The sequence below is a fragment of the Heptranchias perlo genome, chromosome 5, assembly GCF_035084215.1.
Source record: "Heptranchias perlo isolate sHepPer1 chromosome 5, sHepPer1.hap1, whole genome shotgun sequence".
Taxonomy (NCBI): domain Eukaryota; kingdom Metazoa; phylum Chordata; class Chondrichthyes; order Hexanchiformes; family Hexanchidae; genus Heptranchias; species Heptranchias perlo.
The window spans coordinates 56,866,525-56,894,410 of NC_090329.1; the positions used below are offsets into that span (position 1 = coordinate 56,866,525).

At 41.6% G+C, this 27,886-nt stretch overlaps 1 protein-coding gene across 3 annotated transcripts in view; it reads left to right on the forward strand.

Annotated features, from left to right (window-relative positions):
- Nucleotides 1-27,886, forward strand: part of gareml (GRB2 associated, regulator of MAPK1-like) — a 154,442-nt gene that overhangs the window by 123,808 nt on the left and 2,748 nt on the right. For all 3 annotated transcript variants that reach the window (XM_067984432.1, XM_067984430.1, XM_067984431.1), the window contains one exon: nt 24,042-24,211. In XM_067984432.1, the coding sequence (XP_067840533.1) occupies nt 24,042-24,211 (170 nt within the window). The remainder of the gene's footprint in view (nt 1-24,041; nt 24,212-27,886) is intronic.

Sequence of the window (27,886 nt, forward strand, 5' to 3'; positions counted from 1 at the left end):
TCAAGTCTGTTTCTCTTCATACTCTCTCGTACAAACTCGGCTTGTTTGTTAGCATTTTGATGCTACCAGTCACCAATGTTAGTAGTACAGGACTAGATTTAACGTTTACATTATTGTGACGGAGTTGAGTGAATTTATAACGAAACAGAATACAGAAAAATCTGCTAACTTTCTAAAATTGCTCAATAGGATTGCATGCTGTAGAGTAGCAGTTAATAGTGCCACCTATTCAGTCCAGCAATGTATCAATGAGTAAAATAAAAACTGAAAATGCTGGAAATACTCATCAAGTGAGACAGCATCTGTGGAGAAAGAAACAGAGTTAATGTTTCAGGTCGATGACCTTTCATCAGAACTGGAAGAAGTTGAAGATTAAACAGTTTTTAAGCAAGGACAGAGCCAGGGAAAGGGTGGGGGTGGGGAGGGGAAGAAAGAACAAAAGGGAAGGTCTCTGATCATCAGGGATGGTGTAGGGATGGTGGCTGCAGGGATGGTGTAGGAGGGAGGGATTTAGATTCCTGGGACATTGGGACCAGTTCTGGGGTAGGTGGGACCTGTACAAGCGTGACGGGTTACACCCGAGCAGGACCGGGACCAATGTCCTCGCGGGGGTGTTTGCTAGTGCTGTTGGGGAAGGTTTAAACTAGAGTGGCAGGGGGATGGGAACCTGAGCAGGGAGTCAGAAGGGAATAAAGTTGAGAGCAGCAAGAGAGGGGAAGACCCAGGGGAAATCTACAATACAAATAGTACAAACAGTTGTTCAAGAACAAGTGAAAGGGAAAAGCGTAGAGCAGCGGAAAGAAAGTGTATTTTAGGCACGACAGATAAAATAAAAACTAGAAGGCGTAAGGCAATTAACCCAGCATCAAAGCTGTGGCAGGGGATTGGGAACCTGAGCAGGGAGACAGAGGAAAGCGTGTCAGGAAGGGACAGAAGGTATGGAGTAAAAGATAAAGTGTTAAAAAAGGAAAAAGCAGAAACTAAGTGTCACAAAACATATTTGAAAGTTCTTTATCTGAATGCACGTAGCATTCGTAACAAAATGGATGAGTTAACGGCACAAATAACTACGTATGGGTATGATCTTGTGGCCATTACAGAAACATGGCTGCAGGGTGACAATGACTGGGAATTAAATATGCCAGGGTATTTAACAATCAGGAAGGACAGGCAGGAAGGAAGGGAAGGTGGGGTGGCTATGTTAATAAAGGAAGGAATCACTGTAATACAGAGAAATGATATTGGGACAAAGGATCAGGATAATGAAACAGTTTGGGTAGAGATAAGGAATAATAAGGGGAAAAAAACACTAGTGGGCGTAGTATATAGGCCTCCTAATAGTTGCAACTCTGCTGGAAGAAGTATTAATCAGGAAATATTCGGAGCATGTAATAAGGGAACAGCTATAATTATGGGGGATTTTAACTATCATATTAACTGGACAAATCAAATTGGGAAGGGCAGCCTTGAGGAAGAGTTTATTGAGTGTATTCGGGATGGATTTCTTGAGCAGTATGTAACTGATCCTACAAGGGGGAAAGCAACCTTGGACCTGGTCCTGTGTAATGAGCCAGGATTAATTAATAATGTCCTAGTTAAGGATCCCCTTGGAATGAGTGACCATAACATGGTTACATTCCATATCCAATTAAAGGGTGAGAAGGTTGGTTCTCAAACAAGCGTACTGAGCTTGAATAAAGGAGACTATGATGGTATGAGAGCGGAATTGATTAAAGTGGACTGGGAAAATAGATTAAAGGGTAAGATGGTACATGAGCAGTGGTGTTCATTTAAGGAGTTATTTTACAACTTTCAAAAAAAATATATTCCACTGAGGAAAAAAGGGTGTAAAAGAAATGACAGCCATCCGTGGCTAAGTAAAGAAATTAAGGACAGTATCCGACTAAAAACAAGGACATATAAGGTAGCCAAACTTAGTGGGAGGATAGAAGATTGGGAAGTCTTCAAAAGACAGCAAAAAGTAACGAAAGGATTGATTAAGAAAGGGAAGATAGATTATGAAAATAAATTAGCAAAAAATATAAAAACAGATAGCAAGAGTTTCTATAGTTATATAAAAAGAAAAAGGGTGGCTAAGGCAAACGTAGGTCCCTTAGAGGATGAGACCAGGAAATTAATGGTGGGAAACATGGAGATGGCAAAAATGCTAAACAAATATTTTGTTTCAGTCTTTACGGTAGAGGACACTAAGAATATCCCAACACTGGACAAACAGGGGGCTCTAGGGGGGGAGGAGCTAAATACGATTAAAATCGCTAAGGAATTGGTACTCAGTAAATTAATGGGACTCAAGGTGGATAAATCCCCTGGACCTGATGGCTTACATCCGAGGGTCTTGAGGGAAGTGGCAGTAGGAATTGTGGATGCTTTGGTAATAATTTTCCAAAATTCTCTGGACTCGGCAAAGGTCCCGGCAGATTGGAAAACTGCTAATGTAACACCTTTATTTTTAAAGGGTAGTAGGCAGAAGGCTGGAAATTATAGACCAGTTAGCCTAACATCTGTGGTGGGTAAAATTTTGGAGTCTATTATTAAGGAGACAGTAGGATAAACATAATTTAATAGGACAAATTCAGCATGGCTTTACGAAGGGGAAGTCATGCCTGACAAATTTGCTTGAGTTCTTTGAGGACATAACGTACAGGGTGGATAAAGGGGAACTAGTGGACGTAGTATATTTAGACTTCCAGAAGGCATTCGACAAGGTGCCACATAAAAGATTATTGCTCAAGATAAAGAATCACTGGATTGGGGGTAATATTCTGGCATGGGTGGAGGATTGGTTATCTAACAGGAAGCAGAGAGTTGGGATAAATGGTTCATTCTCAGACTGGCAACCAGTAACCAGTGGTGTTCCACAGGGGTCGTTGCTGGGTCCCCAACTCTTCACAATCTATATTAACGATTTGGAGGAGGGGACCGAGTGTAACATATCAAAGTTTGCAGATGATACAAAGATGGGAGGGAAAGTAGAGAGTGAGGAGGACATAAAAAACCTACAAGGGGATATAGACAGGCTGGGTGAGTGGGCGGAGATTTGGCAGATGCAATACAATATTGGAAAATGTGAGGTTATGCACTTTGGCAGGAAAAATCAGAGAGCAAGTTATTATCTTAATGGCGAGAAGCTGGAAAGTACTGCAGTACAAAGGGATCTGGGGGTCCTAGTGCAAGAAAATCAAAAAGTTAGTATGCAAGTGCAGCGGGTGATCAAGAAGGCCAACGGAATGTTGGCTTTTATTGCTCGGGGGATAGAATATAAAAACAGGGAGGTATTGCTGCAGTTATATAAGGTATTGGTGAGACCGCACCTGGAATACTGCATACAGTTTTGGTGTCCATACTTAAGAAAAGACATACTTGCTCTCGAGGCAGTACAAAGAAGGTTCAATTGATTAATCCCAGGGATGAGGGGGTGGACATACGAGGAGAGGTTGAGTAGATTGGGACTCTACTCATTGGAGTTCAGAAGAATGAGAGGCGATCTTATTGAAACATATAAGATTGTGAAGGGGCTTGATCGGGTGGATGCGGTAAGGATGTTCCCAAGGATGGGTGAAACTAGAACTAGGGGGCATAATCTTAGAATAAGGGGCTGCTCTTTCAAAACTGAGATGAGGAGAAACTTCTTCACTCAGAGGGTAGTAGGTCTGTGGAATTTGCTGCCTCAGGAAGCTTTGGAAGCTACATCATTAAATAAATTTAAAACAGAAATCGACAGTTTCCTAGAAGTAAAGGGAATTAGGGGTTACGGGGAGCGGGCAGGAAATTGGACATGAATTTAGATTTGAGGTTAGGATCAGATCAGCCATGATCTTATTGAATGGCGGAGCAGGCTCGAGGGGCCGATTGGCCAACTCCTGCTCCTAGTTCTTATGTTCTTATGATAGGGCAGAGGGCAGGAGTGATTAAATGACAAAAGGGATGATGGTGCAGGCAAGGAGGGAGGTAATGGGACAAGTTAAGAAACAAAAGATGGGTCTAGAGGATCTGTAAATGGCAACAGCAGAACCATTACCAGCACCTGCTGTCTGAAAAAATGCAGTGGTTATGATCTGAAGTTATTGAAATCAATGTTGAGACCGGAAGGTTGCAAAGTGCCTAATTGAAAGATGAGGTGCTGTTCCTCGATCTTCATTGCAACACTGTAGGAGGCCAAGGACAGAGAGGTCAGAGTGGGAGTGGGACAGGGAATTAAAATGGCAAGCTACCAGTAGGTCAGGGTCACGCTTGCGGACAGAGCGGAGGTGTTCAGCAAAACGATCACCCAATCTGCGTTTGGTCTCCCCGATGTAGAGGAGACTGCATCGTGTGCAGCGAATACAGTATACTAAATTGAAGGAAGTACAAGTAAATCGCTGTTTCACCTGGAAGGAGTGTTTGAGGCCCTGGATGGTGAGACGGGAGGAGGTGAAAGGGGAGGTGTTGCATCTCCTGCGCTCGCATGGGCAGGTGCAGTGGGAAGGAGAGCGTGTGTTCGAGGATATGGAAGAGTGGGTGTCACGGAGGGAGCAGTCCCTTTGGCATGCTGAAAGGGGAGGGGAGGGGAAAGATGTGTTTGTTTGTGGTATCGTGCTGGAGGTGGCGGAAATGGCCACTCCCACTCTGACACCACTGTCCTCGGCCTCTTACGCTGTTCCAATGGAGTTCAACGGAAGCTCGAGGAACAGCCCCTCATCTTTCGATTAGAGACTTTACAAACGCAGATTAGGTGATCGCCACCTACCAGTCACGGATATTTCACTGTTATATGCAGCAGTGTCCACTGGTAGGATGGGCATTCCTTTGGAATTCCATTTGCGTTCTTGAAGCTGGAGGACAAAGGAGATTTCCAGAGGGTTCATCAGAAGGATGCCTGATGTCTGCCTGTACCTGAAATGGGTGGTACAGTCCCACCATTACCCGATTAGGGTAGTCCACAGATCACACTAGACCTTCTTGTCTCGACCTCCTGGGCATGTCACAGGAAACTTGATGAGAGAAGAAACTCTCCAGGAAGGGATTGACCCTCAAGGTGGAATTTGGTTCGCCCAGCAGAAAAATCAATTTGAGAGATTGGAAGTTGAAGGAGCAGTTACAGACATATGCACAACCTGCATGCCCACTGGGTGTCAGGAAGTGGCTGTGCATCAGGCAATTAGGCTGTTCTTAAATGACTTAAAGTTTTCAAACTTTACGGACATTATGATGTCAACACGTTGCACGTGCACAGTCTTTAAAACGGCACAGCAATAGAGCCACGGCCACCTCACTCAGTTTCTCCTCCCATTGTAGCATAACTTTCTTATGACTAATTACTGCTTTCTTTACTGTTACAAACTCTTCCAGTTACTAACTCTTTAACCAGTTACTAATCTATGACCATAGGGAGATAGTAACGTAGAGGACCAAAAAAGACCACTTCAGTCCATTTGGCCGGCCCATGATGTCAAAATCGGAAACTGCTGATGGTTATTACTTGATGGGATAGGTCTCCTGGCACAGGCACACTTTGTGGGCCATTTCCTGTTTGCAGCTGTCCATTTATAGCCAATTGACTAGAAGGAAAATTATTTCTATGTTCACTTGCTGTAACTTTGTTTGTTTTGTTCATCTGATTGAGGTATTCTGGATTTGGCTCACTAAAAAGGATAACTTCTGAATATGCCATACAAACCCCAGAGTCAGTAGTGCTTCAGTGATACTTCATTCAGTCTGCAATTTTTTGAAGATCTCAACCTCTTCCTGTTCACTATCTATCCCTCAATTGATTTTCACACCAAACCAATGTCCAACGCCTCTTAAAATTACTGATGTCCCTGTCGCAATTGAGTGGGTTCCTGATTCTGGGACCAAACTACACAGAGATGGCTCCACTGAAGTGTATAAACACAGGAGGGCAGTGAATATAGGTCTCCATCCTGTTACTCAGATCAGGAGACCAACAAGATGTCAAAGCACCTTTAGAGAATTTTATCGTAAGGGCTAGTGTACTGTCAGTTCACCTCATATCAGTAACCATTTCCAAATGCTTCTAATATTTTAGAAGTTTGTTCTAGTTTAAATTGTTTCCTTCAATCTCAGTTGCAGAATTAGTGACAAGAAGTATGAATTGATCATTTTATTCTAGGCAGTCAAAATTCATTAATAAATATCCTGATCTAAGCACAATGGATGACTCTGCAATCCAGTAATCCGACAATCCCAGCCAGGAGCAGCACTTACTGGGTGTTGTGTGAAATTCGTAGGCTGCACTCCCAGAATTTCACACTGCGAGATCTGCTCCTCATTGGGAACGCCAGATTATGCATCACCCCTAATATTTCTTGGTTTCAAAACATCTATATCTATATCTAATGCTTATTAAAAAATATATTTTAAAAAGTAAGCTCTCTTGTTGCCCAGAGGAAAAACATAGCTTCAACCTTGCCCTTGTGGCCCATTTAATCTGTGTGTTTCGATAAACAGGCCACATTGTTGAGGCTGTTGGATGCCAAAGTAAGTTTAGCCTTGTTCACAATGAACAAGCCCAAGGCCACATTGTGAAAGAACACACTGCATATGCATAATTTTGCTTGAGGTTCCAGTCACGTCTGTTTGGCAAGGCTTGCTGAGCAGGCTCTGTGAAGTGTGAAAATTTGTCAAAAGCACAGGGAGAGTATAAAGGACAACTTAATAGAGAACATCTCAAAGAACTGTTCCTGTAACAAACTATGTTTTTTGAAAAAAATCAGGACAGATTCTTTGCCATTTTCACATAATTAAATGCTAAATATTTATCTGATTTCAAGATTGTGAAACCCAAAAGAATAGCATTTTGTTAGACATGATTGTCGATAGATCCAACAGTGAAAATTATATCCTTCAGTGACTTGTACACAAAGCCTTGAACTGGCTCTATAATTTATCAGTGTCAGAGTTTGGAGCACTCCCAGCATGGATCTGCAAAACTCTCCCACATCTTACAATGTGAAACCCATTTGTTTATTTCTTTCTAAATCACAACTCTGAATACACTGCTTGAATATAAAGATGCTGTCCGAAGGCATCCTTTAAAAAACAGATCTATGGGTTGCACTCAAGGTTACATCCACAGACTATATTCTCTTGAAATACCCTCATTCTTATGGGTTGTTCTGGATAATTTACGTTGTGCTGGAACCAAGGGAAGAAAAAACTTTTAAGTGACCGACATCTGACCTGTGTCTCCAGGAAACAAGTTATTTACTGATTTCGTAAGGCAATACAGAAGTATTTAAATCTTCCTTAAGTTTATTTTAACTTATGAATGAAATGCAGATTTTGTGAAAGCTTCTTTGTTTTTTTTAATGCACTTCAGATAGTTCCCATTTAAATGCTTTTGTCAAGCTACACAAACTTCAGGAACATAGGATAAATTCACTGATCCTGTGCTTCCATTAGGGAACTGCACTCAGACAGCACGGGTCGCAGAATCAGCATTAGTGTTGTAGTCCCATCTGCAACCCATGCTCCTGCAATCACGGCTCTTCACTGTGATTGTGGGATTGGTGAATATATCATAATAACCTATCTTTCTCCTGCGCACTTTGAAGTCCACTAGTTTGAGTATCAACTTTAGCAACTCCCTAGACCTTAGCTGTCTCTCCTTTTTTTCCTGCCAGTTTCTGCCCTTCTCATTCCACTTTGCCTACTTCCATTTTGGAGCAGTTTCATTCACCTTTTGTCCTCATAATGCCTAGAATGGGAATGAGCTGGGGTTTTGGACTGGAGGAGGTACAGTGGGACAAAACTGTGAAGAGTTATAATGCCCGTGATGACCATGCTCTTTGGTTCTCCAACTCTGGCCCCCTCCTGTGCATTCCCTCATTGCCCCACTCCATTATTAGAGCCAGATCATTCAGCTTTCTCAGCCTGCTCTCTGGAATTGTTCTCCCTAAACCCCTCTGCCTTGCTACTTCTCCATCCATCTTTAAAACCTATCTGTCCTTAAACCTATGTTTTCAACCATCCTTTCAGTTATTTTTCCTAACTTTACTGCTGCTCCTCGCCATCTCTTTCTCCTCTGTGAAACATTTTGGGGTTAATTTTCTGAATATTCACATCTGACATGGAGTCTCATTGGACAGAATTATGTTCAGAGATAGGGCTATAATGCTGTAGGGCTGATTCTGTGAATCACACTCCCATCGAGTAAAGCTCCACACTGAGAGCAGAGTTTTGCAAAATAATCCCTTATACATACGTACTTTTTTGTTGTTTATCATTCATTACTGTTTAGTTCTTTCTACCTAATTTCCGCAGGAATTCTGCCAATCATCCACTGGAACTTCAGCAAAAGATCCGGGGAAACACCAAAGAAACAGCGTTATCGATGCTTACGCCATTTCTCCAGGGTTTCTGCAGATTTCCCGCCAAAGATACATTGGACAATCAGTTGAACACCCACGAATATTCAAACCCCAACTGTTCACTGACATAATCAGTTCTGGCAATATTCCAATCTAAAATTCTTGTTTTAAGCCACTTTTTGCATCTCAACCTCTTAGATTTAACTCAAGAAATAAAAAGAAAAAACTGAGTGCTGGAAATGTGAAATAAAACTAGGAAATACTAGAAATACCCAACAAGTTGATCAGCATCTGAAAGGAGAAGAGACAGGATAACAATTTGGGTTCAGATCCTTCATCATAATTGGAAAACAGCAGGCAATCCTTTTATAGGACTGGCCAAAATAAGGAGGGAAGGGAAGAATAATAGGTAAGGGTCATGAGTCAGACATGCTGAATATTAATACAGAGAGGCAGCTAATGGCCTTGACAGCCTGTGAGCAGACGTTTTTAAAGCAGAGATTTAGTGACATTAGCAATTTTCTTCATGCCATAGTATCTGCTTTGGCTAAAATCAGCTAAACAGTTCAATGTTACTGTCAAAATAACCAGAACTGTTAGGGCAAATAGTTACATACAATGTATTGAATCTTGACATAGACACCTAACCTTTATATTAAATGATATTCTATAATTTCTACAGGTGATTGTTTTCTTTAAATTGGTTCTTGCCACAACAAGAACTTGCATTTAGATAGTGCCTTTAATTTAGTAAACATCCCAAGGTTCTTTACAGAGGAGAACTGTATGCCAAGTTATAACAAAAGAGTTGGGGAGGTGACCAAGACATGGTCGAAGAACTAGGTTTTGAGGAGGCTTTTGAAAGAGGGGCAGAATTAGTGCAGTGAAGGCTTTAGAGCGAAGATTCCAGGTTATTGGGCTGAGACAGCTGAAGACTCTGCTATTGATGGTGGAAGGGGAGAGATACAGAAGACGTCACAGTTTGAAAAGCAAAGGAAATGAGCTGGGCCATGGGCTGGAGAAGGTTACAGAAAGGGATGATGTAGTTGAGGGGTCAAATGCAGAATCTATTTGGTTAGAATTAAGGAACAATTGAGGAGCTATTATGCGACTGAGTGTATACTATAGGCCAAAAATAGTGGGAAAGAGAAAGAGGAGCAAATTTTCAGCCAAATTACAGAAAGATACAAGAACTATAGAGTAGTCATAATGGGGGACTTCAGTTATCCCAATATAGACTGGGACAGTAACAGGGCAAAGAGGGGGAGGAATTCCTAAAATGTGTACAAGAGAACTTTCTAGAACAGTGTGTTTCCAGACCAACAAGGAAGGAGATGGTACTGGATCTAGTTCTGGGGAATGAAGTGGGGCAGGTGGAGCATGTTTCAGTGGCGGAGTTTTTGGGGATCAGTGATCGTAATATCATTAGGTTTAGAATAGTTATGGAAAAGGACAAGGAACAATCAAATGTGAAAATGCTCAAGTGGAGGAGGGCTGATTTCAGTGAGTTAAAAAGGGATCTTGTCCAGGTGGATTGGAATCAAAAATTGGCAAACAAAACAATAATTGAACAATGGGAGGCCTTCAAGGAGGAGTTGGTTCAAGCACAGAGTAGACACATTCCCACGAGGGGGAAAGGAAGGGCATCCAAAGCTAGAGCTCCCTGGATGACTAAAGATATAGAGATTAAAATGAAACAGAAAAAGGAGGCTTATGACAAATGTAAGATTCATAATACAGTTGAGAACCAAACTGAATACAGAAAGTACAGAGGAGATCTAAAAAAGGGAATAAGAGGGGCAAAGGGAGAGTATGAGAATAGATTAACGGCTAACATAAAGGGGAACCCAAAAGTCTTTTATAAACATATGAATAGTAAAAGGGTAGTCAAAGGAAGGGTGGGACCGAGTAGGGATAAAAAAGATCTTCTTGTGGAGGCAGAGGGTATGGCTGAGGTAATAAATGAATACTTTGCGTCCGTCTTCACTAGAGAAGAGGATGCTGCAGGTGTAGCAGTAAAGGAGGAGGTAGTAGTGATATTGGCTAGGAAAAAAATAGAAGAAGTGGAGGTACTTAAAAGATTGGCAGTGACTAAAGTAGAAAAGTCACCCGGCCCAGATGGGATGCATCCTAGCTTACTGAGGGAAGTAAGGGTGGAAATTGCAGAGGCTCGGGCCACAATCTTCCAATCCTCCATAGATATGGGGATGGTGCTGGAAGATTGCAAATGTTACACCCAAGTTCAAAAAAGGGAAGAGGGATAAGCCCGGCAATTACAGGCCAGTCAGCCTAACATCGGTGGTGGACAAAATAAATTGGCACTCGGAAAAGTATGGGCTAATAAATGAAAGTCAGCACGGATTTGTTAAAGGAAAATCGTGTTTGACTAACTTGATTGAGGTCTTTGATGAAGTAATGGAAAGGGTGTGATGAGGGTAATGCGGTTGATGCTGTGTATATGGACTTTCAAAAAGCATTTGATAAAGTACCACATGATAGACTTGTTAGCAAAATTAAAGCCCATGGGATTAAAGGAATATTGGCAGTGTGGAAACAAAATTTGCGAAGGGACAGAAAGCGACTTGTTAGCAAAATTAAAGCCCATGGGATTAAAGGAATATTGGCAGTGTGGAAACAAAATTTGCGAAGGGACAGAAAGCAGAGAGTAGTGGTGAACGGTTGTTTTTCAGACTGGAGGGAATTATACAGTGGTGTTCCCCAGGGGTCAGTATTAGGACCACTGCTCTTTTTGATATATATTAATGACCTGGACTTGAGTTTAGAGGGTATAATTACTAAGTTTTCAGATGACAATGAAACTCGGAAATGTGGAGGATAGTAACAAGTCTAGGGAGGATATAGACGGATTGGTGAAATGGGTAGACACATGGCAGATGAAATTTAACGCAGAAAAGTTTGAAGTGATACATTTTCGTAGGAAGAACGGGGAGAGGCAATATAAACTAGAGGGCACAATTTTAAAGGGGGTGGAGGAACGGAGAGATCTGGGGGTGCACATCCACAAATGTTTGAAGCTGGCAGGACAAGTTGAGAAGACTGTTAAAAAATCATATGGGATCCTGGGCTTTCTTAATAGAGGCATAAAGTAGAAAAGCAAGGAAGTTATGCTAAACCTTTATAAAACACTGGTTAGGCCGCAGCTGGAGTATCGTGTTCAATTCTGGGCACAACACTTTAGGAAGGATGTCAAGGCCTTAGAGAGGGTGCAGAAGAGATTTATTAGATTGGTACTAGGGTTGAGGGACTTCAGTTATGTGGAGAGACTGGAGAACAGAGAAGGTTAAGGGGAGATTTGATAGAAATGCTCAAAATCATGAATGGTTTTGATAGAGTAAATAAGGAGGAACTGTTTCCAGTGGCAGAAGGGTCGGTAGCCAGAAAAATGCAAAGTGATACATTTCGGTAGGAGGAACGAGGAGAGGCAATATAAACTAGAGGGCACAATTCTAAAAGGGGTACAGGAACAGAGAGATCTGGGGGTATATGTGCACAAATCATTGAAGGTGGCAGGGCAGGTTGAGAAAGTGGTTAAAAAATCATACGGATCCTGGGCTTTATAAATAGAGGCATAGAGTACAAAAGTATGGAAGTCATGATGAACCTTTATAAAACACTGGTTCGGCCCCAACTGAAGTATTGTGTCCAGTTCTGGGCACCACACTTTAGGAAAGATGTGAAGGTCTTGGAGAGGGTGCAGAAGAGATTTACTAGAATGATTCCAGGGATGAGGGACTTCAGTTACGTGGATAGACAGGAGAAACTGAGGCTTTTCTCCTTGGAACAGAGAAGGTTGCGAGGAGATTTGATAGAGGTGTTCAAAATCATGAAGGGTCTAGACAGAGTAGATAGAGAGAAACTGTTCCCATTGGCAGAAGGGTCAAGAACCAGAGGACATAGATTTAAGGTGATTGGCAAAAGAACCAAAGGTGACATGAGGAAAAACTTTTTTACACAGTGAGTGGTTAGGATCTGGAATGCACTGCCTGAGAGGGTGATGGAGGCAGATTCAATCATGACTTTCAAAAAGGAACTGGATAAGTACTTGAAAGGAAAAAAATTGCAGGGCTACAGGGATAGAACGGGGGAATGGGACTATCTGGATTGCTCTTGCATAGAGCCGTGCGGACTCGATGGGCCGAATGGCCTCCTTCTATGCTGTAAGCTTTCTATGATTTAAGGTGATTGGCAGAAGAACCGGAGTCGACATGAGGAAACATTTTTTTACGCAGGGAGTTGTAATGATCTGGAATACACTGCCTGAAAGGGTGGTGGAAGCAGATTCAATGGTAACTTTCAAAAGAATTGGACAATTACTCGAAGGGAAAGAATGTCGGGGCTGTGGGGAAAGAGCAGGGTAATGCGACTAATTGGAAAGCTCTTTCGAAGAGCTGGCACAGGCAGGATGGGCCGAATGGCCTCCTCCTGAGCTGTACTTACTATGATAAGTATAGTGGGGCACAAGCCTGGAGGGATTTAAAAATGAAGACTACTATATGAATTCAATACAGCGAGGAAAAAGGAGCCAATAGAGGCTGGGATGAACAGGGGGTGATGGGCGAGCATGACTTAGAGTGAAATAGGATGCATGTGGAATGGGATGGATGCTGTGGAGTTTTACACAATTTGGAGATTATGTAGAGTAAAGCTCGGGAGGCTGATGAAAATAGCATTGGACAAGTTGAGCGTGAAGGTGATAAAGGCATGGATGAGGTATTTTCCACCAGAAATTATGGTAAGCATTGAATATGTCTGATCAAATATGGGTGACATATTCAAATGATGCAGTAACAACAGAATGATATTTTATGATTTATTTCCTGCCATTGCCGCCATAACAACGTTGGACCCTAGGATTGTTTGCTCAGGGTCCACCACTCCTTTGTAAAACATTTCAGACTTTTGTTGCCTGAAACAAATGTTAGTTATTATTATTAAAACAAATATATTATACAGTATTTCTTTTACCAGAAATGGTTATAAGAGGGAAATAATGGCCTAGAAATTCGATGACACTGCGCCTGTTTTACAGGCTTAAAATGGACGCATAAACCTCCAATACGGCGGGCCGTGTGTACGTGCACATTCTGAGCCGGAAGTGTGCTACCCGCTACATTGGTATAGGCATCAAAAAAACCTTTACCTATGCAAACCGATACCTCCTCCGCTCATTGGAAACAGATTTTCCAGAGGGGTCCTTCAACAGGTATTGGGCCTCTAGTTAACATGTGGAAAGGACCTAGTGCCTGTTTTAGGCGGCCTCCTGGAACGCCTAAAAGATGAGCCCAACGAATTCAGCAGTGGCCCGAACGCACGCGCAGATTGGGCGCGGGCCGTCCCACTGCTAAATCTGTTAGTGTTGTGCGTGCGTTTTACGGCCAAAAAATGGGCTCAGTGCATACCGATTTCTACCCCAAAGGCAGATGGTTCAGTCTAGAACAATTGGAGTTAGCCTGAAGGCTGGGGGGATATATGCTTGGAATTTTTATTTCTCCAAGGTTTCTGCCAAAGTTGTGGCGGGGGATCAGAGCCCCATAGTTATTTTCAAAGGGGAGAGCTTAATCCTGAAGATGGTATTTATGACCTGGTGAATGAAGGCCCTAGGTAATATTGCAGAAGTCCCTGGCAGCTTGAAAGGAGAAGTCATTGTATAAAAGTCAAAGCTACACTGCTTTGAGTACCATTGGCAGGGATGCAGGTCAGTGTGAAGTTATGCCAGACGAGTGGGAAACCCCTGCAGAAATTCAGCCCCTTATCTGGTCTTTTATCTCATTGCTGCTTGTGGGAACTTTCTGTATACAAATTGGCTCTTTGTTTCACATTATAACAGTGACTATACTAGAAAAGTAATTCATTGGCTGTGAAGTGCTTTGGGACATCCTGAGATTATGAAATGTCCTATATAAATGCAAGTTCTTTCTTTTTCTTTGTTTCACAATATGTGGCCTAGGCAGCCACTCAGTTGTGGAACAACTGTTACAAAACAGAATAAGATAAATATTTAAAAGATTTATTGGCAACAATCCAGGAATCAGATTGAGACAAGATTCAGACAATCCCAGCCCAGCTGACCCTGCCAAGTCCTCTTTGTTAACATCTGGGGACTAGTGCCCTTGTTGGAAGAGCTATATTCTCAGAATTATATCTTTCAACCAACATCCCAGATTCCTCCATCCCACAGGTAGGAAAGACAGAGGCAAGGGCACAGTGGTATATAATCTTGAGGGCGTGGCTTTGGGAGTCCTCAAGATTGATTCCAGACCCCATGAAGTCCGATGACTTCAGGTCAAATAAGTTCAAGGAAACTTCCTATTGACTACCAGCTACTGCCCCCACTCAACTGACAAATCAGTATTCCTTCATTTTGAACATCCCTTGGAAGAAACACTGAAGGAAGCAAGGGCACAAAATATACTCTGGTTGGGGAACTTTAGTATGCAGGAAAGGCTTGGTAGTACCACCACTGACTGAGCTTGCCAAGCCTGGTGGATATAACTGCGAGCCTAGGCCTGCATCAGGTTGTGAGGGAACCAACACAAGGGAATAATCTGTTTGCCTGTGTCCTCACCAACCTACCTGTTGCAGACATGTCTGTCCATGATAGCATTGGTAGGATTGATCACCGCACAATCCTTTGCGAAGACAAAGACTTGTCTTCACAGTGAAGACCCACTCCATCTTGTTGTATGGTACTACTACCATACTAAGTGGGATAGAGCTAGCAAACCAAAATTGAGCATTCATGAGGTACTGTGGGCCATCATCAGCAGCAGAATTGTATATCATCGCAGTTTGTTCCCTCGCTCCACCATCACCATCAAACCAGAAGATTACCTTTTTTCAATGGGGAATATAGAAGGACATGTCAGGGACACAACCATGCTTACCTTAGACTGAGGCACCACCCCAGTGAAGCTACAACACAACATGCATGCTAAACACCAAAAAAATAACAGGCCATAGACAGAGCTAAGCGGTCTTCCAACCAATGGATCAGAGCAAAGCTCTGCAGCCCTATTACATATTGTCAAGAATGGTGGTAGACAGTCAGGCAACTAATGAGAGGAGGAGGCTCCTTGAACATCCCCAACCTCAACCATGGCAGAGGCTAGCAAGCGAGTGCAAGAGACAAGACTAAAATGTATACAAATACTTCAGCCAGAAATGCCAATTGGATGATTATACTCATCTTTATCCCAAGGTCCTCACCATCTTAAATGCCAACATCCAGCCAATGTGGTTCACTCCATGTGACAGTAAGAAGCGGCTAAATACACTGGTTGCAGCAAAGGCTACGGGCCCTCATAACATCTTGGCAATTGTGTTGAAGATTTGTGCACTAGAACTAGCCAAGTTATTCCAGTGCAACTATGATATTGGCATCAACTGAGCAATGTGGAAAATTGTCTAGGTACATACTAGCTACAAAAAACGGAACAAATCTAACCTGGGCAATTACTGCCCTATCAGCCTCCTCCCAATCATCACCAAAGTGGTGGAAGTAATAATCAACAGTGCCATCAAGTGATACCTATTCATCAATAATCTCCTCACCAACACACAGTTCAGGCTCCTGACCTCTCATTAATGCCCTGATCCAGACATGGACACAGATACAAGACCTGAATGCCAGAGGAGAGGCAAGAGTAGCTGAAGTTGACATCAAGGCAACATTCGACCGAGTATGGCACCAAGAAGTACTGGCAAGTGTGAGATCCATGGAAATTCCTCCAATGGCTGAGACGTACCTGATGCGCAAGAAGATAGTCATGGTTGTTAGAGGTCAATCATTGTTCTTCAGAGCAGCGTCCGTGGCCCAACCATCTTCAACTGCTTCAGTAACGACCTTCCCTCTGTCACCAGGTCAGGAATGATGCTGTTCACTGATGATTGTACAATGTTTAGCTGCATTTACAAGTCCTCTGATAATGGCACAGCCTATATCAGTCTGCAGGACTGGGCAACATTGAGCCTTGGGCTGACAAGTGGCTGGTAATATTCACACTATAGAAGTGTCAGGCAATGATCATCTCCAAAAAGAAAAGGCCCAACCACCTCCTCTTGACCTTCAATGGCATGACCATCACAGAGGCCCTCACCGTCAAAATTCTGGGGTTTGCCATTGACCAGAAATTTAGCTGGACCAACAATTATCAATACTACAAGAGCAGGGCAGAAGTTGGGTACTCTGCAATGAGTGGCTCGTCTCCTGATCCTTCAGTGCCTCTCCACCATCTACAAGACTCAAGTCAGGAACGTGATACTCACACTCACCTGGATGGCTGCTGCCACAACAACACTCAAGAAGCTCGACACAATTCATGACAAAGCAATCTACTTGATTGGCACCTCTGCCACTGAACTCAGTATTCACCCCTTACCACCACTGTGGCTCCATCTTGTACTATCTACAGGATGCACTGAAGCAACTTTCCAACCTTCCTTTGACAGCACCTCCCAGCCCGGCAAACTCTACCACTGAAAAGAACAACAGCAGCAATGTCATAGGAACACAATCATCTGCATGTTCCCATCCAAGTCTATACCACTGTTAATTCATCATCATTGGGTCAAAATCCTGGAATTCCCTATTTAACACCATCATGGGAGCACCATCACCACAAGGACCGCAGTAGTCCAAAGAAAAGGCCCATTAACTCCTTCTCAGGGCAACTAGGGATATGCAATAAATGCGACCATGCCAACATTGCCCTCATGCTGAGAACAAATATTTTAAAAATTGTGGATGAAGTATGCACGTATGTATAGTGCTTTAGATTGGGCTAGCATCCTGGTACATCATGTTGGCAATACTGCCTGGTGCTATATGAGTGGAATACATTCTTGTACTGCACAGAGAAAGAAACTAATGATTCAACCTCTGTTATGTTGCAGGGGGTTCTTCACAGGGAGCCTCAGAAGACATTGAGCTGTGGCAGGGCATCTAACGGCATCTAGGGAGGAGGGAAACAGGGCATCTGGGACCTGAGTGAACTGGGCTACCAACTGTGTATCTTCTTAACCAATCAGATTGAAGGATTGTGAAATTAACAGCACAAGGACTGAGAAGGAAGTGTAAATTAGACTGGGTGAATTCAATGTCAAATCATACAGAAAGAGAGAGAAAGAAAGAAAGGGGAAGAAAGATTGGATTAAGAGAGAAAGAAAAAAGAGACAAAGGAAAAATAAAAATTAAAAATTTAACATTTTTAAAATCTCCAACAACAATTAAAATCTGAGGGAATGAGACTCCACACTTGTAATAGTTCATTTTCAGTGCCAGAGAGGTTGACTGACAATAATTAACACTTATAAACGGGCACTTAGCATGAAATGGAGAAGACTTAACTTTGTGTGGTGAGTTTAGTTCGTATCTACTGCGCAAATACAGCAACTTCCGCCGTTCAGTGCATTTCAGTGGTGAGCCTGACAGCGAGATGCTGTTTTTGCGAAACTAACGGCTTCGCAACTCAGACAGCAACTTTTGGATAATCGCGTTTAACTGCGCATCTGCTCCTCGCCTGAAGTTCCTGTACCATTTACCCACAAATAACAGCAGGCGCCATTAGCCTCACCATTATTTTGACAGCAAATTTTGGCCCATTAAAGTGAGTTAGGTTAAATAGATAAACCTGTCATAGATTTAACCGTCCTCAAAATAGAACCCAGAATTGTTATGGGGTTTTCGAGCTCCATGCTACACACAGTTCTACAAATAAAGAATACAAACAGAATACCTGCTTCTCAACCTTTACTAATGATTGTAAACAATTTTACAACACCAAGTTATAGTCCAGCAATTTTATTTTAAATTCACAAGCTTTCGGAGGCTACCTCCTTCCTCAGGTGAACGATGTGGAAATGAAGTCCTCGAAATGAAGTCGCATTTATAATTCACAGAACAATGCTGGTGATAACAGACAGTTTTTTCAACTGCCCGTTGCCAAGGCAATCAGTGTGCAGACAGACAGGTGTTACCTGCAAGGTCTCAGAATATACAAATCACCAGAAAAAACAACAAACAAAAAAAAACAGAGATAGAGAGGTAGAAACATAGAAAAGACAGCAACTGACCCGTTATATTAAAAACAGATAACATTTGTTCGCTGGTGGGGTAACGTGTAGCGTGACATGAACCCAAGATCCCGGTTGAGGCCGTCCTCATGGGTGCGGAACTTGGCTATCAATTTCTGCTCTACGATTTTGCGTTGTCGTGTGTCTCGAAGGCCGCCTTGGAGTACGCTTACCCGAAGGTCGGTGGCTGAATGTCCTTGACTGCTGAAGTGTTCCCCGACTGGGAGGGAACCCTCCTGTTTGGCGATTGTTGCGCGGTGTCCGTTCATCCGTTGTCGCAGTGTCTGCATGGTCTCGCCAATGTACCATGCTCCGGGGCATCCTTTCCTGCAACGTATGAGGTAGACAACGTTGGCCGAGTCACAGGAGTATGAACCATGCACCGCGCAACAATCGCCAAACAGGAGGGTTCCCTCCCAGTCGGGGAACACTTCAGCAGTCAAGGACATTCAGCCACTGACCTTCGGGTAAGCGTACTCCAAGGCGGCCTTCGAGACACACGACAACGCAAAATCGTAGAGCAGAAATTGATAGCCAAGTTCCGCACCCATGAGGACGGCCTCAACCGGGATCTTGGGTTCATGTCACGCTACACGTTACCCCACCAGCGAACAAATGTTATCTGTTTTTAATATAACGGGTCAGTTGCTGTCTTTTCTATGTTTCTACCTCTCTATCTCTGTTTTTTTTTGTTTGTTGTTTTTTCTGGTGATTTGTATATTCTGAGACCTGGCAGGTAACACCTGTCTGTCTGCACACTGATTGCCTTGGCAACGGGCAGTTGAAAAAACTGTCTGTTATCACCAGCATTGTTCTGTGAATTATAAATGCGACTTCATTTCGAGGACTTCATTTCCACATCGTTCACCTGAGGAAGGAGGTAGCCTCCGAAAGCTTGTGAATTTAAAATAAAATTGCTGGACTATAACTTGGTGTTGTAAAATTGTTTACAATTGTCAACCCCAGTCCATCACCGGCATCTCCACATCTTTACTAATGATGATATTAAAGGTGGACAATAGTCTACGGTGTCTTGCCCTTTGACTTTTCTCTCCTTTCATATGAAGATGCACCTATCCTCAATATTATTTGAAATATTTCAGAACAAGAAACATTTATTTCAACATTTTAGGATCTTGAGCTGAGACAATTTTGGTTAATATTGTTTTATTTACAAAATAAAAATGGTGGTGGTTCTGCTCATAAATAGCAGTGTTAGGGGATGAGATGAGAATTGAACTGTTATGATGCCACATTGCTCGGCTACCAGAAACTCCACATCCAATCACATTTGGTAGATGCTGTTTAATAGTTTGACACTAGAACATTTTAATAATAAGTGATACATTTATCTTTGGTATTAAGATATTCTAGCGTTTTTAAGCCCGTATTCTGTTTTTATTTAGAAGAAATCAGGCATTCTTTTACAGATATATTTGAGAACGTATGTAGGTGCTACTTCTGGTCACAACTCCATCTAGTTTTCCCAACCTTTCGACTAACTGGAGGAGGTAGACTGGAGTTCTTAAATGAAATGCTAAACAGTGCAACATTTGGAGTAAATAAATTGGTTGGAGTGTGTTTGTATCCTCACCACAAAGGGTTAAAGGAAAGCCGACAGATACTTGTCAGGAAATATTGACCTTCATAAAGTGGCTGACAGACAGAGACGCAGCACAATGCTGTTTGAGTAATGCAAGAGTTATGAGTTTTGGTAATGTGCAATATTTTGGCCTGCCAGTTAATAGTTCTGGGTGCAGAAACTGTTCCTGTGGGAAGTGCTTAGCTTGCAGCTGTCTCTTCCTGTAAGATAGGAGCATCTCTGCCCACTGACAAATTGCTTTCTGTTTCTAGCCATGTTAAATAATTTATGCCACTTTAAATGTTTTAATGTCAGTAACAAGAAACGGAAATGTAATTTCAGCCTCTTTCCAGAAGGCCATATGTATCTAATCTCCTTTTAGGCTTTCTTACATTTCTTACTAGCACCAACTGTTAGGACAGTCCATTCACTCATTGCTAAAGATATGAATATTTTAAAATGTGTACAAATATTGTCCAAGCATTGTAACCCTGATTCATTTTATGACCTCTTTTAGTCAGAAGGAAAACATTTGTGGTACAAATTGATGAAGATTCATTTTCTGCAGGACATTTTAAAAAGTCAATATCCAGAGTAGGTGTCAAGTTATTATTATTTGCCCGATTATTGCTTCCTTATTCAAAGTAGGTGGGTTAGAGCTACATGGGATCCATGCTTGACATCAGTTGTACAAACCTATGTACAGATGTAAGTGAAGTATCTTCTGGTGATCATTGTACCTGTCCACATAAATGAAGAATAGACAAAAGTTTACTCAAACTTGAGTGATGAGAAGGCACCTTACAATAAGTTTTATATCCTGTTTATAATTTAATCAATACAAATATTTGATTTAACTCTGTATGAGAACATTTCTGGAGTGTTTCAGAGGAAAAAAGGAAATATGAGAGACAAACTTCAGCAATGCAGAGGATTACAGTGGGTGGAAGTATCATATAAGGTTTATTGTCTTGCTGGTGGCAATCAGGAGCAGAGTCGCTGACCTGAGCCCATCAAAAAAGACAGATCTGCACCATTATTGCAGTTCATATACTATAGACGCTGGGGCCAATTCTGCAATGATGTGCACTGGCAGTGCAGGTGCCAATCAAAAAACTTGGCGTGCATTAATAGGCCTGCAAGCCTTAGGCCAGTCAATCCCTCGAAGCACAGAGCTAACTATAACATCCTGGGCCAGTAGCAAGGGATCAGAAGACAACAATTTTGTACACCTCTATATGATCACCTTGTGGTTTTGCTCTGCACTCCCTCCAGCACATGAATTGTCTCCCTTGTGTCCAGTTCTGGTTGCCAAGACACAACACTCAAGTTGTGGTCTCAATGCAATTTCTTTCTTCTATGTAGTTTCGTATTCTGTTGGCTTTGTTGATTGTTGCTCTGCATTGATCGGACATGTTTAGTATCGAGCTTACTAAGACTCCTTGGTCTCTTTCAACTTCATGGAGTACGTGTGTTGCACTTATCCGCATTAAATTTCATCTGCCCACATACTAATTTCATCCAATTCAGTCTGTAATTTCTGATCTGCTGCCTTTGATTCCATTGCCCCTCACAGTTTCTTACCATCAGCAAATTTTGAGTTTACATAAATGCGAAACAGCAGTAGTCCCAACACTAAGCCCTGAGGCACCCCACTCTGTACATCCCCCACCCCAACAGTAGTCATTGGTTTCTACCCTTCAGTCAGTTTTTGAATCCATGCAGCTTTGAGTTTAGTTAATAATCTTTCATGAGAAATGTTGTCAAATGCCTTTTGGATGTCAAGCGGCTCTTTTCTCTGGAAAAGAGAAGATGGAGGGGTGACCTGATAGAGGTCTTTAAGATTATGAAAAGGTTTCCACTTGTAGGGGAGACCAGAACTAGGGGCCATAAATATAAGATCGTCACTAATAAATCCAATAGGGAATTCAGGAGAAACTTCTTTACTCAGAGAGTGGAATAGTTGAGGCGACAAAAGTAGATGCATTTAAGGGGAACCTAGATAAACACACGAGACAAAAAAGAGTAGGATGGGTTAGATGAAGCAGGGAGGGAGGAGGCTCATGTGGAGCATAAACACCAGCATGGACCAGTTGAGCCAAATGGCCTGTTTCTGTGCAGTACATTCTGTGTAATTCTATGTAACCTTGTAGGGCTTTCCACAATCCATTTGGTATGTTATTTCCTCAAAGTTGCAAGCATGTTGTTCAGGCATGATCTTCCTCTTCTAAATCCATGTTAATTGTAAACAATTTTACAACACCAAGTTATAGTCCAGCAATTTTATTTTAAATTCACAAGCTTTCGGAGGCTTCCCCCTTCGTCAGGTGAACGAAGGGGGAAGCCTCCGAAAGCTTGTGAATTTAAAATAAAATTGCTGGACTATAACTTGGTGTTGTAAAATTGTTTACAATTGTCAACCCCAGTCCATCACCGGCATCTCCACATCATAAATCCATGTTAGCTATTGTTTCCTAGGTTATGATTGTGCAAATACTCCTCAAATTTACTACTGATAAATTCCATTATTTACATGAAAGGGATTTGCAACTAACATTATCAGGACTGATAACATTGGCATTTTGAATGGAATACTGTAATACAGACAGCGATTTTAATATAATAAATATAGTTACCTATAAGTAATTATCATCCTTGCAACAACCTCACAGATACTCACCCTATCAGGTCTTCTTCCTTTCTCAGCTGCTCCATGATGTATTTTATAGGTTGTAAACAATTTTACAACACCAAGTTATAGTCCAGCAATTTTATTTTAAATTCACAAGCTTTCGGAGATTTTCTCCTTCCTCAGGCAAATGTTTTATAGGGACAGCTCATTGCAAGGGAGCCGTCACTTTGGACCATAATGAGAGCCAATTCATAGAATTACAGTGAATTTTACAGCACAGAAACAGGCCTTTCGGCCCTACAAGTCTATGCTGGTGTTTATGTTCCACACGAGCCTCCTCCCACATTACTTCATCTCACCCTATCAACATATCCGTCCATTCCTTTCTCCCTCGTATACTTATCTAGCTTTCCCTTAAATACATTCAAAGCCACACAATCTTGGAAAGCTCTCTACGGAGCAATACTCAGCCAATAGTGACTCATAAGTCAGCATGTGCTTCTGTCAATAACTCCAACATGGTGGTGACTTGGGACTCTGCTGCAGTATTTTTTTAGCAATACCTGTTTCATGGAACCATACCATCTATTCAGCAAAAAAAAAGGTTCTACTTGAGGATCACAATAAATTCTTCAATAGTGGATAGTGTTGTCAGTAACAGTAACTGCTTGGACTGTGAATGCAGTGTCAATTAACAGATTATCGATTCATCATGCAGCATTTATATCCACCAGTATTTGTCTGTGGAATTTGCTGCCCCAGGAAGCTGTGGAAGCTACATCATTAAATAAATTTAAAACAGAAATAGACAGTTTCCTAGAAGTAAAGGGAATTAGGGGTTACAGGGAGCAGGCAGGAAATTGGACATGATTTTAGATTTGAGGTTAGGACCAGATCAGCCATGATCTTATTGAATGGCGGAGCAGGCTCGAGGGGCCGATTGGCCTACTCCTGCTCCTATTTCTTATGTTCTTATGTTCTTATACCACTAGATATGAGTTAGTTATGAATTTTTCAAGATTTATCACTTTCATGCCTGTCTTATATTTTCAAACATAAATTGATGAGTTAGCTCTAGAAATGATCGATCATTAATGTCATTTGTTTTATACATCAAGTGGAAACAGTGGGTTTCTAACCATCTGTCAGTGAGGATCTATTCTGCAGCAGAAGAGCTCACTCCAACAAACTAATGTTCTTCAAATACGATGGTTATGGAATTGGCGTGCAAAATGTGGGGAGTCAGCTGAAATGTTCTGATTTCCTTATTATGTGATGACTTCTGATTCTTATTATGTAATAGAATTGGCAAAAAAGTACTACTCCAATGCAGATCAATGTAACCTCCTTCTGCATTGTGTTTGAATCTTGACATGTGTCATGTTTCGCTGTTTTCTTTTGATAGGTGAAAGAGGAATGTCGTCTTCTAAATGCTCCCCCCATTCCTCCAAGGGGTACTAAAGGCGTTCCTACCCCAAGCCCACCTGTTCCACCTCGATTTGCAAAGGCCCAGCTCCAGCAAGCCCATTCGCCGAGCCCTAGCCTGTCCTATTACTCATCTGGTCTTCACGAGATGTAAGTGGTTTTTAATTGAATTATAGTTAATAGCAATGACTATAAATAATGGATGCAAACTTTGCAGGATTCTATGGGTCATTGATTCCTCCTAATTTTAAAAAAAATCTTTAATTTGATCCATCATCATTCAGGAAAGGAATTCTCCCTTCCCTCCCTCAACATTAATAAAATATATACACATACATTATCTATCTAACCATCCATATATTATTGAAAATTTTGCACATATGCACACTTCCTGACCACAAACCATACTTTGTGTTGTCACCATTTTTGGTAATGCTATTTTGTCAACATTTAATATTGAAGTTACCTATGTAAACATTTTTCAATGGCATTTCTCCATGTTTACTGATAAACCTATAAAATCATTCAAAATGCTTCTTGAAAAAAAATTGACCACCATTTTTTCTCCAGAACTGAAATTTCTAATGTACAAATTAAGGTTTTAAAGATAATTCAAAAAGTTACACATTTCACAATAAAATCATTAAATGTATCTATTATACTGTTCTTTGTGTCTTTTAATGCCTTCATTAATGTTCTTACTTCTAAGCCTCAGCCGATTTCAGAGTTGGGGTTTCAACTGGATCATTTTTCCCAGAACAGTTGAGAAAGTTTCAAACCACATTCTGAGCATGTGCAGTTCACAGGATTCCCCAGCATGTATTGGAGGGTTTGAGTTGAAGCAGAAGGAAGTGTCCTCCATTACTGTGAGGAATTGGGAAACTTCTTAGGCACAGAGTCAGATTAGCATCACCAGTTGCTAGTTAGAAAATGTAAACATTCTAATTAATGAGTCACAGGCAGACGGACAGAGACAGATGCACTGAGTCTCATGCAGGACCCAAACACAGAACACTGAATTCAATGTTTGCAAAGATCTTAAAAACTTACAAACCAGTGCTGCCGGACCTGGGACACCCAACCCGCATGCCCCCCCACCCCCGCATTTGACTCAACAGCACTTGACTGTCTCGGAAACTAAACTTCATTTTCTTCAAAGGAGTTCTGAAACAGTCAAATGTGACCTTGATAACATATTGGCCTGTAAATTGCTCCGAACAGTGAATGAACGGCACTCACTGCTCCATAGATTTATACTCACGCACAAACTTAGCGTGGCAACTTCTTTGAATGGTGAGCTGAGAACAGCCCAGTGTTAACTCCCGGGAACCTAGGACCTGTGGGAGAGGCTAAAGAATCGATCTCTCCCCTCAACCATTCGAATGCAGCATCCTTGACAAGCTGCGAAGAGTCAAAACCATGTAGTGAAAGCTACAACCATAAAATCATTGAAAAAAACAGTTCGAGACAGTGAAATAAAGAGAGGTTAAGAAATATCAAATTAAGAGACAGATAAAGACACAACGAGAAAGTAGAAAAATAAACATTTTAAAATGTTTTTTAAACTGTCCACCGACTATTAAAATTGCAATGAATAATATTCCACATTTTTAAAATTTAATTTTCAGTGCCAGAGAGGTTGTTTGGCAGTCATTAACACTTACCACACTATTAAAACTTAGGTTAGACTTGATATATTTGAGTGTACCTTTTTTAGTCTATTTTAGATTCCCACGTTTGACTGCGCATGTGCGGTCGCTGGAACTTGCTCTTCGATTTCGCCTTTAATAACGATGAGCGCTGTTAGGCTCACCATTATTTTAAAAACAATTTCCAGCCCATTGTGCGTTACATGTGCTCTCCATTACTTTTTAAAACTCTCTTCCCCACTGTCTTATTTCCCCCCAAAACCTTGTACATCACTGTTCTTTTTTGTAAGCCTCTCCCATTTTTTTTCAATTTCTGTTTGCAACTATCTTTATTTCCCTTCACCACCAACCCAAGATCTAACTCAGTCAATGTACAAGAACCCATTGCTTCCTCCATCCCCAACAACTCACTGCCCTCTCCCTCGTTACTGAACCCCAATTACTATCTATCGCAGCACATATCTTCCTTACCAATACCCATGAAACCTACAAACCATTTAATGATTGTCACACCCCTCCGAAATCCTTACAATCTAAATAAACTATTCTCACAAAGCACGTCATCTTCTGTACTGTATGCATCATACTTGCTTCATGTAACATTTTCCTGTCATGCTTCTTCTATTTCTGTCATGCCTGCCAGTTATGTCTAAAATGTACTTAGTGTATATTTGATCCAGCTCCTGTCTCCAAAGTAGGTGGCACTGTCGCACTATATTCGCTACCTGAGGGCTATTCAGCCCGTCATTTTTAGCACCAGCCCCTGCTGTCACCTGAGTCCCCATCGAACCATCCCTGTAGCCAGGGTGGCAACTTATGGTCCCGTTAATACGGGGGTGAGAGGTGGGTTCTCCAAAAAGTGTGGGGAAATCCCGCCAATGTATAAAGAATGGCCGAGTTCTTAGTGGTGACCAGGAAACAGCTTTAAGTTGGTTAAGTGCTTTAAGTGCTTTTAAAAGGCCCATTAAAGCTTTCATAAGTACCCTCCCCAATGCTCCAGACCCTAGCACCATCGACAATGTTACCACGTATGGAACCCATCACCCCCAGTGACGATAGACCCCAGCTGTTTAAGTGTGTTGCAGCATCTGAGGCCATCCAAAAAGTCTGATACAATGTCATGCCCCTTTAAGCGTTTGAAGGGATTTAATAATGAAATGCCTCCCCATTTCTGTGGAATTCAATCCTGCCGAAGAACATATTTTTATTCTGTTATAAGTACATGGTGCACCTACAACAAATATACTGCTACCAGCAGATGAAAATAAAATCTTCTATTGATAAAACAGCTAAAGGCCATAACAAGTTACATTCACTCAGTAATGCAAAGTGCATTCAGGTCAGATGATGCTCACATGAATGGCCAATTTGATGACAAATGGCCTTTCCTTAATATTGCAAATTCAATTTTGAAATGCTTATGACTTGTCTTTTCTGCATTTGTGCTTCCTGTTATGTACATTAATTATTTCTTGTAAGTGCTTTAGTACGACAGGCAATTTCTCTGGCTGCCTATGGACCTTTGAATCTTTGGCAATTACTGTCATAGTTTTCACCATAGGGACATAGTTCCCAGCCGATGCTAATTTTAATACCTGCTTCCCACCATATAGAAAGTAGCAATTTAGGTAGAAGGGACATTTGGGTGGCATTTATCTGTTTCACAAATTCTGACACATTTAGAATGCCAATAATTAGTTTACACAGATGGAGTAATCACATTGCTATAGCCAGTGATTTGGGGAGTAAATCCAATTAACAGACCTTCTTTGCATTTCATTATGGGCTGTATTTCCTCTGTTTGAAAAAAAATTTCCACATCGTTCACCTGAGGAAGGAGGTAGCCTCCGAAAGCTTGTGAATTTAAAATAAAATTGCTGGACTATAACTTGGTGTTGTAAAATTGTTTACAATTGAAAAAAAGAAGAAATGGCAATTTGTCTTTATTTGTGAATGTGATTGTTAGCAAGTATGAAAAAAATAGCAGCCAACCATAACGCATCTGTAATAATGATCCTTTAATGCTTCCCACGTGGCTAACAAGCAAGTTAACTGCTTTAAGTGTCAAAAGGTTCCTTGATATATTTGTGGAATGCATGAAATTTGTTGGGAATGGCACAACAAAATCTGACAAAAGCCCAATTTGCAGGCAGATCCTGAATGTACTGGTAACTAT